We start from the raw sequence: 13,254 nt of genomic DNA on the forward strand, positions 1-13,254 counted from the left end.
CACACACAGATAGTTAGCTTGCGAATTTTAATACTTTTCACCATTCAAGACTCAGAGCAAACCTTTTCAAGGTTCTTACATATTGAAGTAAAAAGTTTCCAACAAGAAATAAGTTAGGTGCAATTTTGATCTAATAACAAAATCGAAAAAGGTTTGACTGCATGCACCAGTACTTGGTCTTTTACAAAAAAAAAAAAAACTACTTGTATTCAGTTTTTCTACCTTCTTCCTGTAATTTGGTGCTGAATCAGGACACTCTGCATCAGTTGGGTCAAGGCAAGGTTTGTCCATATAACCACTAGATATTCCAGCCTAAACAACAATATCAACAAAAACAACTTTATTTATTGACACAAACTCACAAAAAGAAATAAATTGAAATCCCTGCATTCAGAGTAAGAGGTATTGAGGCAGGTTGGCCTTCTTAAGACAACTAAAGAAATAGAGAAAAAAAAAAATAGGAATAAAATACAGAAGAGTCTTGGTTCATACCTCATTCAGCAATCCCATCAGCTTCTCATACACTGGTAAAGGCAAAAACTGTTCTATTTGTTCCACTGTTTTACTGGGATTCAAACTTTTCCACTTCATGTTGGGGAATGTTGACCTATCACAGAAATACAAAAAAAAAACCTGTAATAACTGGACATGTGCATATTCCTGAAGGATGGCTTAAACCTCTGCTGGCACTTTTACAACCAGCCCAATGGAAAAGATTAGTTAAGGTCTTTTACAAAAAGAAGCATGTACAGAAAAGTAAGTGACTTCACACATAAGAAAATATATATAGTACATGTTGAGTTGGCTCATTTTCTACTAAAACGGATCAGTTTCTTGCCTGAATGAACCTTTGGTTGTTATTACATTGACTTACTTTTGCTTAAAAAATGAAAATTTCTACCATCAGTTTCTTACCCAAGGTTCACTTTGTTGTGTGGTCCAAGTGGTTTTGCTCCATCCCAGAAACAATCCAAAGGGGTTATAATGACACAAGGCAGAAGTTGCTGAAGAGTCTACAAAAGGCACATTTGTTGTTCAAGAAATGAAAGAGTGTAAATGACTAACAGAAGAAAGTATCCCTTGCATAACTGAGAAATTAGAAAAATACACCATCTCAGACAAAAAAAAAAAACTTACACTATCCAATCCCTTATTATCGTCCAGTGGTGGAAGACTTAGAGTATAACAAATATCTTTCAGTGTCCATGTCCTAGAAAAATAAAATCAAAAAGTTATTCTCAAACCATGGTGGATATGTATGCCTTACTCAGCTTCTTACTAAGTACTAAATGCTTGGCTAAGATGGCTGACTTCTCTCTTGAGGTGACCCCCCCCCCCCCCCCCAAAAAAAGTGCTCAGCTCAAGATGACAAAATGTACACTGTTATTGGCTCTAAATATTTTAATCAGTAGAAGCCTTGGGGGGTCAGAGGAATAAAGCCTTGGGTGACTTCTCCGAATCAGTATCATGCACTGCAGTGCTACCTAGCCTAAATGAGTGACAATTTAATACTTGTATCTTACAATTTTGCTGGTTGGGAAAGGTGTGGAGGAAGGAGTAACTAAGAGGGGTGCATGTGACGGCATTTAAAGTATCTTGGCATTAAAACTGTGAGTGTTGGCTGGGCCACACACTGGTGCATGTACTTTAAGCCTTTAAGTAACATCCCATCCTGCACGTCCTTCAAAATTAAAATTTCCTGCTTATCAGATGACCCATAAGATCCAACACTGGTTATACAAACACACAGTCATGCTATTACTTACTGGTCAAACAATTCCACTGAAATATTTGTGACTCTTGTCAGAACATCCAAGTGTCGTTTCATGGCCTGCACAGAAAGAATATTAGTCCCTTTGACATTCGGCGTTTGAATAAGTAGTTCATTTGTTCCACCATAACCATCTCCAAGGGCTTTTTTGGTGTACTGGAGCTCTTTTTCCAGACGACCATCCACTGAAATTACAAGCAATAGATAACTCAGGCTCTTTGTTCCCATGATCAACAGAGGCAGAATTTTTTCCTAACAATATTTTAATGTAATATCAAACAGACAAGTGATGAGAATAAAGAAAAATATCAATTTGGGGGATCATTAGTTGATCCAATCGAAAATTCTCCGAACTAGCATCATTGTAAGAGTTTTACAGCAGACAGTGAGTAACACTTATAACCCTTGGAAGTGATTTGTAGACACTATTTTCATCACCTTTTGGATAAAAATATAACATCCAGACAGTAATAATTATTTTGTTTAGTCTACTAAGCAGTAAAATATCAGAGAATTCCAGATTGTGATGACACTACCTGTGGACCCCAAAGCCTCTGTAAAAATCTACTGCCTAATATAAGTACACTACGAACACTATTTACATTAATAACACATTAATCTCTTTAGATTTGCCTAACTTTCGTCTTTTTCACATTGTTTCTTTGCTTTGCAAATTAAAATTTAAGCAGCAACACTGTACAGTTGACTCTCAAAAAGTTGTGATGCAGAAGTAATGTGCTATGGTAAGAAGTTGACTTATGTGGACTAGCCACATATTGGTACATCTGAAGGAAAACAGAAACATCTGAAGAACAGAAACTGCCCCAAGTCGGAGGAATTTTCTAGTTAATAAGGGTTTTGTTACTGATAGTGGATACTCGGTATGTTAACCAAATCAAGAGGAAATAGCTTTTGGTCCAAGTTCATGCAAAGTTCACTTTGGCAAGGGTTTAAATGCAAGACCTGGCTGGCTCAAAATCTCCTTCCTAAACGGAACTGCATCAAGCCTTCACTTTCAACATACATTTGTTCAATTGTCATTTGCAATTTGCATTTTTAATCTCCTTTCTGTTTTTAAGCTTTTCTTCTCTTGTGATCAATCTCTTCTCTTCTGCACTTACTTACCTACTTACTCACTTACTTACCTCTTAGTGCTCAGAAGGACACAATTGAGGCGATAATCTTACTAAACCAATAGTTCCCAGATTCCTTCACGTTTAAGGCAATTTTGAACATTATAACGACAAATTCAGCAAAAAGTTCAGCAATGGCAATCTCAATAACTTGGCATTATTGAATTCCATTTCCAGTTGACAGAGTTTGTAGTAATTATTGATGAAAAACTCAGTATAAAAAATTTTAACATTATGTGCTCTTTCAAACTCTTTTTTTGCCTTTAGAAGTAGTTATCATTGTGTCCTCCTTTACTTCTCACAATTTTTCTCAATCTAACTTTTTGATGTGCATTTTTTTGTTTCTTATTGGTTTCTGTAAAATTGTGTGCTATGATTTTAGTCCTCAAAATTTTCTCATGGCAGCATGCCAAGCTATGATCACTTTAATCACTATGACAACCATGAAAAATTTGGGATTTACATTTTTACTTAATTGTGCCAGTCAAGTAGCAAGTTGCCACATCTCTACATGTTCTTTAAAATTTACGACCCAAAACTGAGAAATACAAAGACTTGCATAAAAAAAATTATTTGTGATTTGCCCTTGGTCCTTTCCTCATACCAGTTGTACAGAAACCTTCTAAAACTATTGTTGGCAACTACAGATGAATCTTAATTTTTTTTTTCATCAAGAAAGTGTATTGTTGTCTCTAAAGCCTTCTGTTTTTGTTACAGAACATTTTTGACATTTACAGCAACTTCAGCTGAACATAGCCAGACAGTGAAAATTAAAGACAGAATACAGACACATTTTGAGCCTTTCTGGGTGGGCCCCTATAAGAAGATATAGCAATTAGCAAGATTTCCTAATCATTCCATCAGTTAAAGCACTGGGAAGTGTTCAGAATCCTATAAGTGGTATTGACAATAATCCATGCTTACTCAGTTAAGTTTTTAAAGATCTAATTCTGCAGAGGTAAGGGATACCTACATACACTTGACATTTTTGTCTCCCAAAACAATCAGTCTTCAGTTTACCAACTTCCATTATTTTAACACTTTGCATTATAGATTTAAAGGCTTGTGGGTACTAAGAAATCAACTTATTTGAGATTCAAATATAAAGGGCTGACTGTGTTTTATCCAAACTGTACCTTTGCTTAGGTACTTGACAAATGATAAAAATCTAGTTTTATTCTTTCAAATATACAACTTCGCATGTTGTGGATCTAAGGAAGTTTTTTCAAGCTGGTGGGTTTAAGCAATTGCCATGATTAGCTGTGTGTTTTCATACCTTAACTTTTGATGTCTTAATGATGTAACAAATTTATTCAACTGTTGAATGCAAATTGATGATAATATATTCAAGTTTTACATTTGTGAGAGAGGTCACTGGGACTAACAATGGCTTGATCTAAGATTATGAAAGTGTTCTCCAACAATAAAGACAAACACACTAATTGGGGTACCATCGGCAACTTTAAACCAACTTTACAAATAAAAGGTCTACTTTTTTAAGAAAGAAAGCACTCCTTTTGTTACAAGTTACAAACAACCCTTTCACTGTTTCCAAAAAGATCTCAAACTTTCAGCAAAAATGCAAGCAGGTTATAATAAGAGATGAAAACTTTGCTTCTAAGTGTTTACCAGTCATGCTTAAAATGATGCTACATATTTGAATAATTGAAAATGACATTTATGAGTGATGGTATGCAAATCAATTTCAACTCAAAGGAATTAGGACAAAGAAGTTATAATTGACTTCGAAACAAAAGTACTACAGTTTATTTTTAAACTGCAATTGGAATTTGGATGATGTACACATTAAAAGTTGAATTTCAGTTTGGATTTAGCTGCTTAAATTGTGCGACAGCTGACACCTGTTCAATGTGTCTGAATATCACCTTACAGATGCCCCAGCTGATGATGAAGAAGATTCAAAGACAAAAAAAGATAATTGCTGTATTTCATTAGCATCTAGTGGATGTACAAACAAATAAAATAGCGATATAGCAGCTATATACACCACATGCAGATTGCACTTTGCAGGAAATTGGTTTCCGTAAGAATGCTCCTCTCTCAACAGTGTGTGCCAGAAAGGTTGACCTTCAGATTAATTTTCAATTTTGTAATTACCATACATCGCTTTCAAATTGGTTTTCTTGTCAGTAAAGAAATCTCGCCCAAGCTGTTACCTCGAGGTGGACAGGAAATGCGCAAAACAACACGTCCGCTTTGCGATTGTACAACATATCTGAAATATGTTCGAGCAAGGAAAAAACTGTACCGGTAAATCACATCGATGGACAGCTGATATCCACCAAAGATGTTTGCAAAAAAGAACCACTTACCTTCAATCCACAGATTCTCAGCATTTGTTTCCAATTCTGCTTTGATCAGTCCGATCGCTGATACGATCAAAAGAAGGAAACCAAACATAATCACAGTTCCACATCTTCGCTGTATAAAGCGGCCAAGACCTCTGAGGAAAGCCTGCAACAGGGAGCGAACGACCAAAGCCGGTCTATTCCCCCTCGCATGGCCCTGTTGACAAAATATACATATTTATAAACACTGCATTTGTGAGATCAACGGAGGAAAGCCACAAACAAAAACAATTAAGATACCAGAAGTTCGCGTTCACGGATAGTAAGGGGAAATGTACAGCTTGAAGGGAAATGGCTTTGATTTCAAGTTAGCGCGAGGCTCCATTGTACATATAATGTACTTAGACTTAAACATGACAGAATGGTACATTCCATCATAAATATTGTCATTTAATTCTTGCTAAGCTCTAAGTTCGTGATCAACCACGAAGATCAAAGAGATATGGATGAAACCAATTTAAGATATTGACGTAGTTCGTTTCCCTGACTTTCAATAACCTTTGAGTAAATATTTCTATATGGAATCATTACCAAGCTCTTGAGAGTCCTGCTAAAGTTTTTATTGTGTCTCTTGTCTAACAGCACGTGTTTTATCGGTCGGATGGACCACCACGATCGACAATCTTGCCAAAGCCTTTGATAACATAACAAGCCTCGCTAGTCAGCGAGGGCGAGGTCTTCGAGTTTTGTTTCTAAAACGATTGAGTTCGCCAAACATCGCACGCTTCTCCTTCAAAATAAGTTCTTTTTGCATCTGTCAATGTTGCAATCTCGAACCGATATATTGGGGAAATTCCAGGGGATAAAAATAGCCGGAGTTTTAAACAGATTTATCGATGCAAGTGTAGTGTACACATGCATAGTCCTACCAATGGAGAACGATTGATGAATTTGATCAGGCGTCAAAATCAACAGCAAAGAAGGAGCCGCCAACAGAATCAAAATTACTTCGGCGCCCTTTCATAAACAATGTGAGGTCACAAAGAGCTTCATCTGGCGAAATAATAGCAGAGGAAATGGAAAGGATGCGATCACGAATTGCTTAAGTTTATATCTGGCGATCAAAACAGTTGGTGGGCTACGGGACGGAGATTAAAAAAAAAGTCAAAACCACATAACTGTGCACTGTATCCAAGATAAACGAACTCAGAAGGTGTCACATTTAACTGTCGTGCATCGTAATTTGCCTTTGTTCTACTGTATTGTCCGCCATCACAAATTTTGTTAAGTCGTATGACAACACAAGGTCAAAATGCCTTAAAAAAAGTAGTTCCTGACAATCTCGACCTCCCTCGTCGCTCCGAAACTTCACAGAGAGAAAATTTACAGGGTGCTCAACCGTCCTCTCCAAAGTAAATATTTTGAGCGAGGCACTGAAACACAAATTACTTTCCAATTATTCAGAAATAATGTTTCAAGAGCTTCGTCAAGCTCACAGTGACTCTCGATGAGCTGATTCAGGGCAGCACGGCCCAGCTCGAGCATAACTTGACGAGAATTCGATGCGAAGTAATGTAAACAATCTACTAGACGATAGCTAATGTTTGAAGAGGAATTGCGACTTGTACACAATATGGACGCAAACTGCCCCATTGAGTAGCTTTGGATTACTAATATTCTCTCACCTGGTCGATCTCTCGTAGCCTCTCAGCTGCCCAACCGGAGTTTCTAGACGAAAAAGTGCTCATTTTTTGAGCTGGATGGTTAAAAGTCGAATGCCACGCGGTGTCGAACTTCAACGGTGTGAAACGTTTTCAAAGCACAATCGTTCTGCACTCACGGCAAGGCGTCAGACACGAAGTCTCTACCGTGAACAGTACCTCAAGAGTAGGACAGAAACCACGGAGCGAAAACATCGCTTTCTAAAAGTCATAATCCGTGCTTAGAGTCATTCAGTTCGTCGCAACTGTACATTCCCTCAATGAAAATCGATCCTTCACTGTCACTCCTGCATGAAAACTAATCTCCGCAACACCACACTTGTCTAACGTCACCAACGCACGCCGCTGATTGGTCAAAAGCGTCTATGCTACAAGTAGTTCCTGCATTAGGCGGCCGAAGACCACACATGAAGGCCAAGACACACATTACTTACTATCTTTTTCATCTCTGACCGTCCAAATCACAGAACAACAATGCAACTAAAAGGTTTTCTTATAAAGGAGTCCGGCAAAAGTTGTCTCTCAAAATAACTCGCGTTCACGAACGCTAATCCAGAACTTATGAAGTGAAAAGAAGAAAAGGACCTTGTAATAGAGAACATAAAGGAATGTTTTCATACCACAGAATTTTCAAATCTCGAGTGGCGGTTTGCACATTTTCATCAGGGGCTTTTCCTGCGGCAAAAATCTCGCGCGATGGACTTAGACGAGCATTTCATGATATTCGATTATTTTCACTAAGTTAAGAAAATTTGACGGAAAGAGAAGACAACATTGGACAGAATTCTTCCTTTCTCGTGTGGCATAATCGGAGTCACGTGCATTACACCGCTACCATTTCTGCCTCGAATGCAACAATTTCCGGGGCTATCAATTAACGTCAGCCATTTTCTATACGCGAGGTTTGACATTTAGATAATCGCTCCAAGATGATTTTACATCGTCTCTAGAGACCTTCGATGTCCAAGAGCCACATGCAGGCATCCATGTTCTTAGTGAGTTTAACATGTATTACAGGTCAATATCCGCTCCGAAAAGGTTTTCGATGGCATCACTTTGATCCCGGGCTTTGATCTCCAGATAATTGGTGATTTGTGTTTTGGTATATGGCGCCCGCTAGACTTCAAATGTGTTACCTTTTTGGCCCTTTTAGACGTAAAAATTTTATCAGGCCCTTATTAACTTTCGTGGAAAAGGCCACCGGGTATATCGACTCTTATGTCACTCAAATAATAAAGCACAGACTTCCTGGCGTCGACCGAGCCGTCCATTTACAGCCTGATGAAATTTTGCAGAAGTTTTCTGTTATTTGTGTTAATATTTTGATTGGAGTTTGCCTTGTACACTGTAAACAGTTCTCAAAATACCAAAAGAATTGCAGCTTGCACCATGCTGTTTTTTTAATACTCTCGTAACTGTGGGTGTGTCTAAGAATTAAAGGTTACAAGAAACTTATCAGTAAAGGGGAAACTTTAAACCACTCTTCTCTTTGTTATGAGTTTTTTTTTTTTTTTTTTTGGCACACATATCGATTTTTTTCCTAATTTACACGATCAGTTAGGCCATGATTAATATTACCAGATTTTGTTCGCCAATCGCTAGTACGTACAACACGAAGCCCAAACACGAAGCCCAAACATTTGCGACGCAGGGGGAAAATGCTCTGTCCCATTCCTCTCACGGCTCGTGCGAGGTTGCACACAAAAAGAAAAAGATTTTAAAACTGAGGAAATTAAAAAGGGACTATAGATAAAGTCAATCAACTATTATCAACTAATAATTGACCCTTTACATCGAAAACGGAGATGATGGGAAGCCTTGCCTGTGATAATGAAAAAAAAAATTGTGGTTGGCCATCGTAATAGAGAGAACACTAATTACTGATCATATTTTTTCTTGATATAGTGGATAAAATATTGATCATACTGTTTTTCATTATTCGTGAAATAATTAATTTCAATGTTATGATTCTTCGGTGGTCGGATCCAGAAGATCCCGAAGTGATCCCGTAAGAAACCCGCTGGGTTCGCGGCAGACGAGAGCAAAAACTCTGACGAACCAAGAGTTACAAGACAAAACATCTTCCGGATAAGTGAGGAATATTTCAGCCTGAGAAATGTTAAATGACAGGAGATTTCATAATTAACACACGGTCTATTTTGAAATATGTGCATGTGGCAGATTCTTCAGTAATTGACAAAAATCCTTCATTGAGAAAGAATTTGGACCTAATTATTCGAATTTCTATCTCTCAAAATCGCGGGCGACGAACAAATAGAACACTACCCGTCGTTCAGAATATTTCTGCGCTTTCTTCTGTTTTGGGTTCGACTCGCGTTACAATAACCTTGCTTTTCAGGCGAAAGTCACGACTTGTCGGAGAAAAGAAAGATGTTTGTCTTGTAACTGGATGTTGTCTTTAATGAACTGATGTCCGTAAAGTATCAGTGGCTATTTTCACAGCTAATTTACTGAAAGACGTTGACCATTCATTAAAAAAAAAAAAAATGGTGCGGAAGAACTCTATCCGGAGTCACCTAACCTTATCTCTAAGAGCACATTCTCTTCCCCCAACCCCCACCCCCTCATCTTCTTTCCCCATAAATGGCTTAGCTCATGGAGATATCCGTCCCATAGCATTCTGGGTAATCCTCTCTGGACCGTCACGCAACGCTAACCGTACCATTCCATAGATATCTAAAGATCTAAGCCATTTACTGCATATCTAAAGAAACTGATCAAAAGTTAGGGCAGTCCCCTCCTCCCACGACAAATCCCTCTCATCTCCCATCCCCTCCCCCCCACCCAGAGCTTCCCTATCGCTGCCCCACCGCAAAACTTGTTTACCATAAGACAACATTCTTGAAGCTGAAACCAGAAAAAAAAACGAAGTAGGGGAAATATTCGTTGTTTACGATAAACCAAAAATTCCGAAAATGTTATTTGGAATGTAGTCGTCTGACTATTATCATTTTCCAGACCGGAAGATTTTCAAACAAATGAAATGTCTTTTAAGGTGGTCCAAAACCTACATCCGGTATTTGAGGTTTTGAGAAAACACGAGAAGTACACTAGTTATCGCACCGTGGTCTACCCCTGGTTTCAACACTTTTGCTCGCCTGCTGGATGAACTCACCCCGGATTCATTTACTTTCCAATAAAAACTCGACGAAAAAAGATTCTAAGCCGAGAGTATTGTTTTAATTGAGAGATTTTAAGACATCTTCCTTGAATCTTCGCCGTTTTTGACTGCAAGAGAGTATTTCCATTATTTCGACCCATTGTGGCCTGTGCAGGCATTCAGTTTATAAAACGAAGATCGATAGTAAACGAGTGAAAAAAGAGAGAGACTTGGGGTGGGTCGCGTAATAAATCTGACCTGACCCAGTCTCCCTCATTATTTTACGCTTCTGCTACTATTGCGCAGTTTGCTATTTCGCTCCGTTTAACTTACTGAATGTAAGAAGCATACTACGACCCTTACGTCGTAATAGATCCAATGAGAGACCTTTTTACGGCAAAAAAAAAAGCTGTTAGTTCTTTATAGAGAGTTTAATTTTTATCCGATTGAACGTTTGAGGTTGACGACAAGTGGTTTTACGTTTCATCTCAAAATTTCCCGAATCTTTTCGTCCTGCGCGTTCTATTGGTTTCAATTGCCAGATTGACGTTTCCCAAGTTTCAAACCTTTCGTAAGTCTACCTTTAAACTTTGGTTTGTTGGAAAGCATTTTGCTGTCGTTGCGTAAAAAAGAAACAAGTTCGTTTGCTCATAAATTCACTTTTAAAAGCCATTACTAGTTTTCAACGGTAAGCTTTTTCAAAGCGTTTGCCCCGCGGCCGCTGACACATATCTGAGTTCCTTTTCGGTCGGCCGTGTGGAAACTTCCAAATTTTAAAATCCTCTTTAACACCCTACGTTTAAACGAAAGATGGCGGTTTTGGTACTTATATCAATTTCCGGAAATTCCATAAAATTAAACTTTCTAGCACGGCTAAAAATCCAGCAATTCCTTTGACTAAAGAAATGACTTTAAACCTTCGATCTTAAAGATAAGCTGGTCGGTTTTACGAAGTTCTGCGTATTTTTAAGCGAGCTCTATTTTTTACAGAGAGCAAAATGAAAACCCTATGATTTCAATAGCCAACTTGGGTAATTTTTCATCTGAAGTGTGCATTGTCTTCAGCTCACGACCCCACAAACATCGAGACCGCACGGCGCCTACTTAAAGATAAAAAGATTAATTTCATATTATCAAAATCAGATAAAATGGGCCATTACTCAGCCATTCAACATGGAAATGTTCTCGAAATTCTAATTCAAATTGCTTCCATGTTTTTCTAAACCAGTGCCCTAAATTTAGCGCAAAATATCGTATTTCCATTAGGGAGCCAGGCACATGAATCTGACCAAAACTGTTTTAAGAAGCTGCTTATCGAATTACCAAGAAATTTGTAGCTTCACAACCTGTGACCTAGCAGAGGATTTTGTCGGCGAGTTTGGGAATTCATCAGTCAAACCCAGTGCAAATTCAAACATTTATTTTTTTTCCTGTAAAACAAAATCTATAGCAGAAAAAATCTATTTAGAGAGACAGGCAACCATGTGACTTTCACCCCCAAAGTTGCTAGCGGGCTTACATCTTTTTTGCGCTGATCGCATGATCTTTCTCGATGAAATTTGCATCGCATCACTCATATCATTTACGGGACGAAAGTTGAAAGGTTGCACCTGGTTTCCCAATAAATGGGAGGTATTGGCGTGAAATTCTTCAAACATACGCTAAAACTGGTTGCGCTTGCCGAGCCTCGTTAGTCGATCTTCAAACGAGTTAAGCCGGTTAAACCGAAGTCTGGGAACGAGAGAGCACGCAGACACGCGTACGCCTCCCAGTCTCTCTCAACGCTGATTTTTCCATGTCTCATTTTTGGTCCGTCTTTTTAAAATCGCTCAGCAGAATAATCAAAAAGCAAACTTAATGCCGGCTGGATCTGAACATAGAAGTGTTAAGAATTTAATTTAATTTAATAATAAGTTCTTATATAGCGCATTAAAATTGAACTCTATGCGCTTTACAATTACAATTAACAAAATTTCAATAAAAATCCTTTACATGTAATTTTCGCTACTCTATCTAAACTAATGAATTATTACGTGTTATACATATATTTGACAACGTACAATATCAAAAAAAATCTGGTGGCTTGATTTTTGAAAAGATAAGTTTTCAATAAGCGTTTAAAGGAGTCAACAGATTCGGCGTTGTTTGTGCATTCAGGTAGTTGATTCCACAAATACGGTGCAGCGTAGGAGAATACTCGGGGCCAATGGTTGCTTTTAGCCGTGATTATAACTGAAAGAACTCAACTATTTAAATAACAGAGATCATGATAACCGGATAATTTTCTTTGCAGTAAAACCTGTTTTAGCACAACCACATTTACTGGAATCACACATTGCAAATAAAACTTTTAAACTGACAATTTAAAAGCTTTTGCGATCGAAAATACACAACTCGCTTTAAAATGAGCTCGTTTTAAATGTTTTTATCGCAGCACAGTTGGTTTAAAAACCGAAGCATATGAAATTCCTAGAATTTCAATTGAATACTGTGTTGCATCAAAGCGCATTTAACGAAAAAACCAGTTGATTCTGCATAAAGGCGCATGGAGAGCCCTTCTTTCAGTCTGCTTCGGCGTCCCACTAATACGCTCAACAGATTTCTATACACTGCGCAAATCATTCACAACTCAGTTACAAAGATTCCACAGGAATAGGCTCAAAGACAGAATACGAATTTTCCTTCCCTTCGTCAACAACGTGAATATACCGTGATCACGCGCGATCACGAAACGAGTGGGAGCGATTTATTTTTCGTGCGAACACGCGCGATAAATGAATGCGCAAATTTTATTCATTTGGGAGGCTTTCCAGCTAAAACGAGACGAAAATCGATCTTCTTTATTGTTCAAACACAAAGAATGTTTATTTCATCTCAAGAAAGAAAGGTTCCTTCAAAGACATTGATAATTTTTGTTTTATTCTCGGTAAAGTAAATATCTTCAGAATTGCTTTTTGAACTTTTTCACAGCTGTTATGTTGGATCAAAGCAAACTAAACGGATTTTTTGTGAGAAATACCAATTGAAACTTAAAATCCTGGTTAAAAGAAACACGATCGTGGATTTGCATAGCAATCTTCAGGAAAGAAATGTCGCACATCGGGCATCGGGGGACTCATCACAATTTGATAACGAAGTTGGTGATGAAAACATTAAAACAACCTCCGGAAGGTCAAAATAGCCGTATCATAAACGGATG

The 13,254-nt window shown here is 37.9% G+C and overlaps 1 protein-coding gene across 2 annotated transcripts in view; it reads right to left on the minus strand.

Moving 5' to 3' along the window:
* Positions 1-13,254, minus strand: part of LOC111341676 (protein patched homolog 1) — a 30,272-nt gene that overhangs the window by 16,426 nt on the left and 592 nt on the right. Inside the window, exons 1-7 of one of the 2 annotated variants that reach the window (XM_088737817.1) lie at positions 6,899-7,219; positions 5,238-5,430; positions 1,767-1,956; positions 1,138-1,210; positions 916-1,013; positions 493-607; positions 223-312 (exon numbers count right to left, since the gene is read on the minus strand). In XM_088737817.1, the coding sequence (XP_088593943.1) occupies positions 223-312; positions 493-607; positions 916-1,013; positions 1,138-1,210; positions 1,767-1,956; positions 5,238-5,430; positions 6,899-6,961 (822 nt within the window). In that variant the 5' untranslated portion in view covers positions 6,962-7,219. Of the gene's footprint in view, positions 1-222; positions 313-492; positions 608-915; positions 1,014-1,137; positions 1,211-1,766; positions 1,957-5,237; positions 5,431-6,898; positions 7,220-13,254 lie in introns of those variants that run through there. The other variant, XM_088737816.1, reaches the window with a different exon arrangement.

Source organism: Stylophora pistillata, chromosome 11 (genome assembly GCF_964205215.1).
Source record: "Stylophora pistillata chromosome 11, jaStyPist1.2, whole genome shotgun sequence".
Lineage (NCBI taxonomy): Eukaryota > Metazoa > Cnidaria > Anthozoa > Scleractinia > Pocilloporidae > Stylophora > Stylophora pistillata.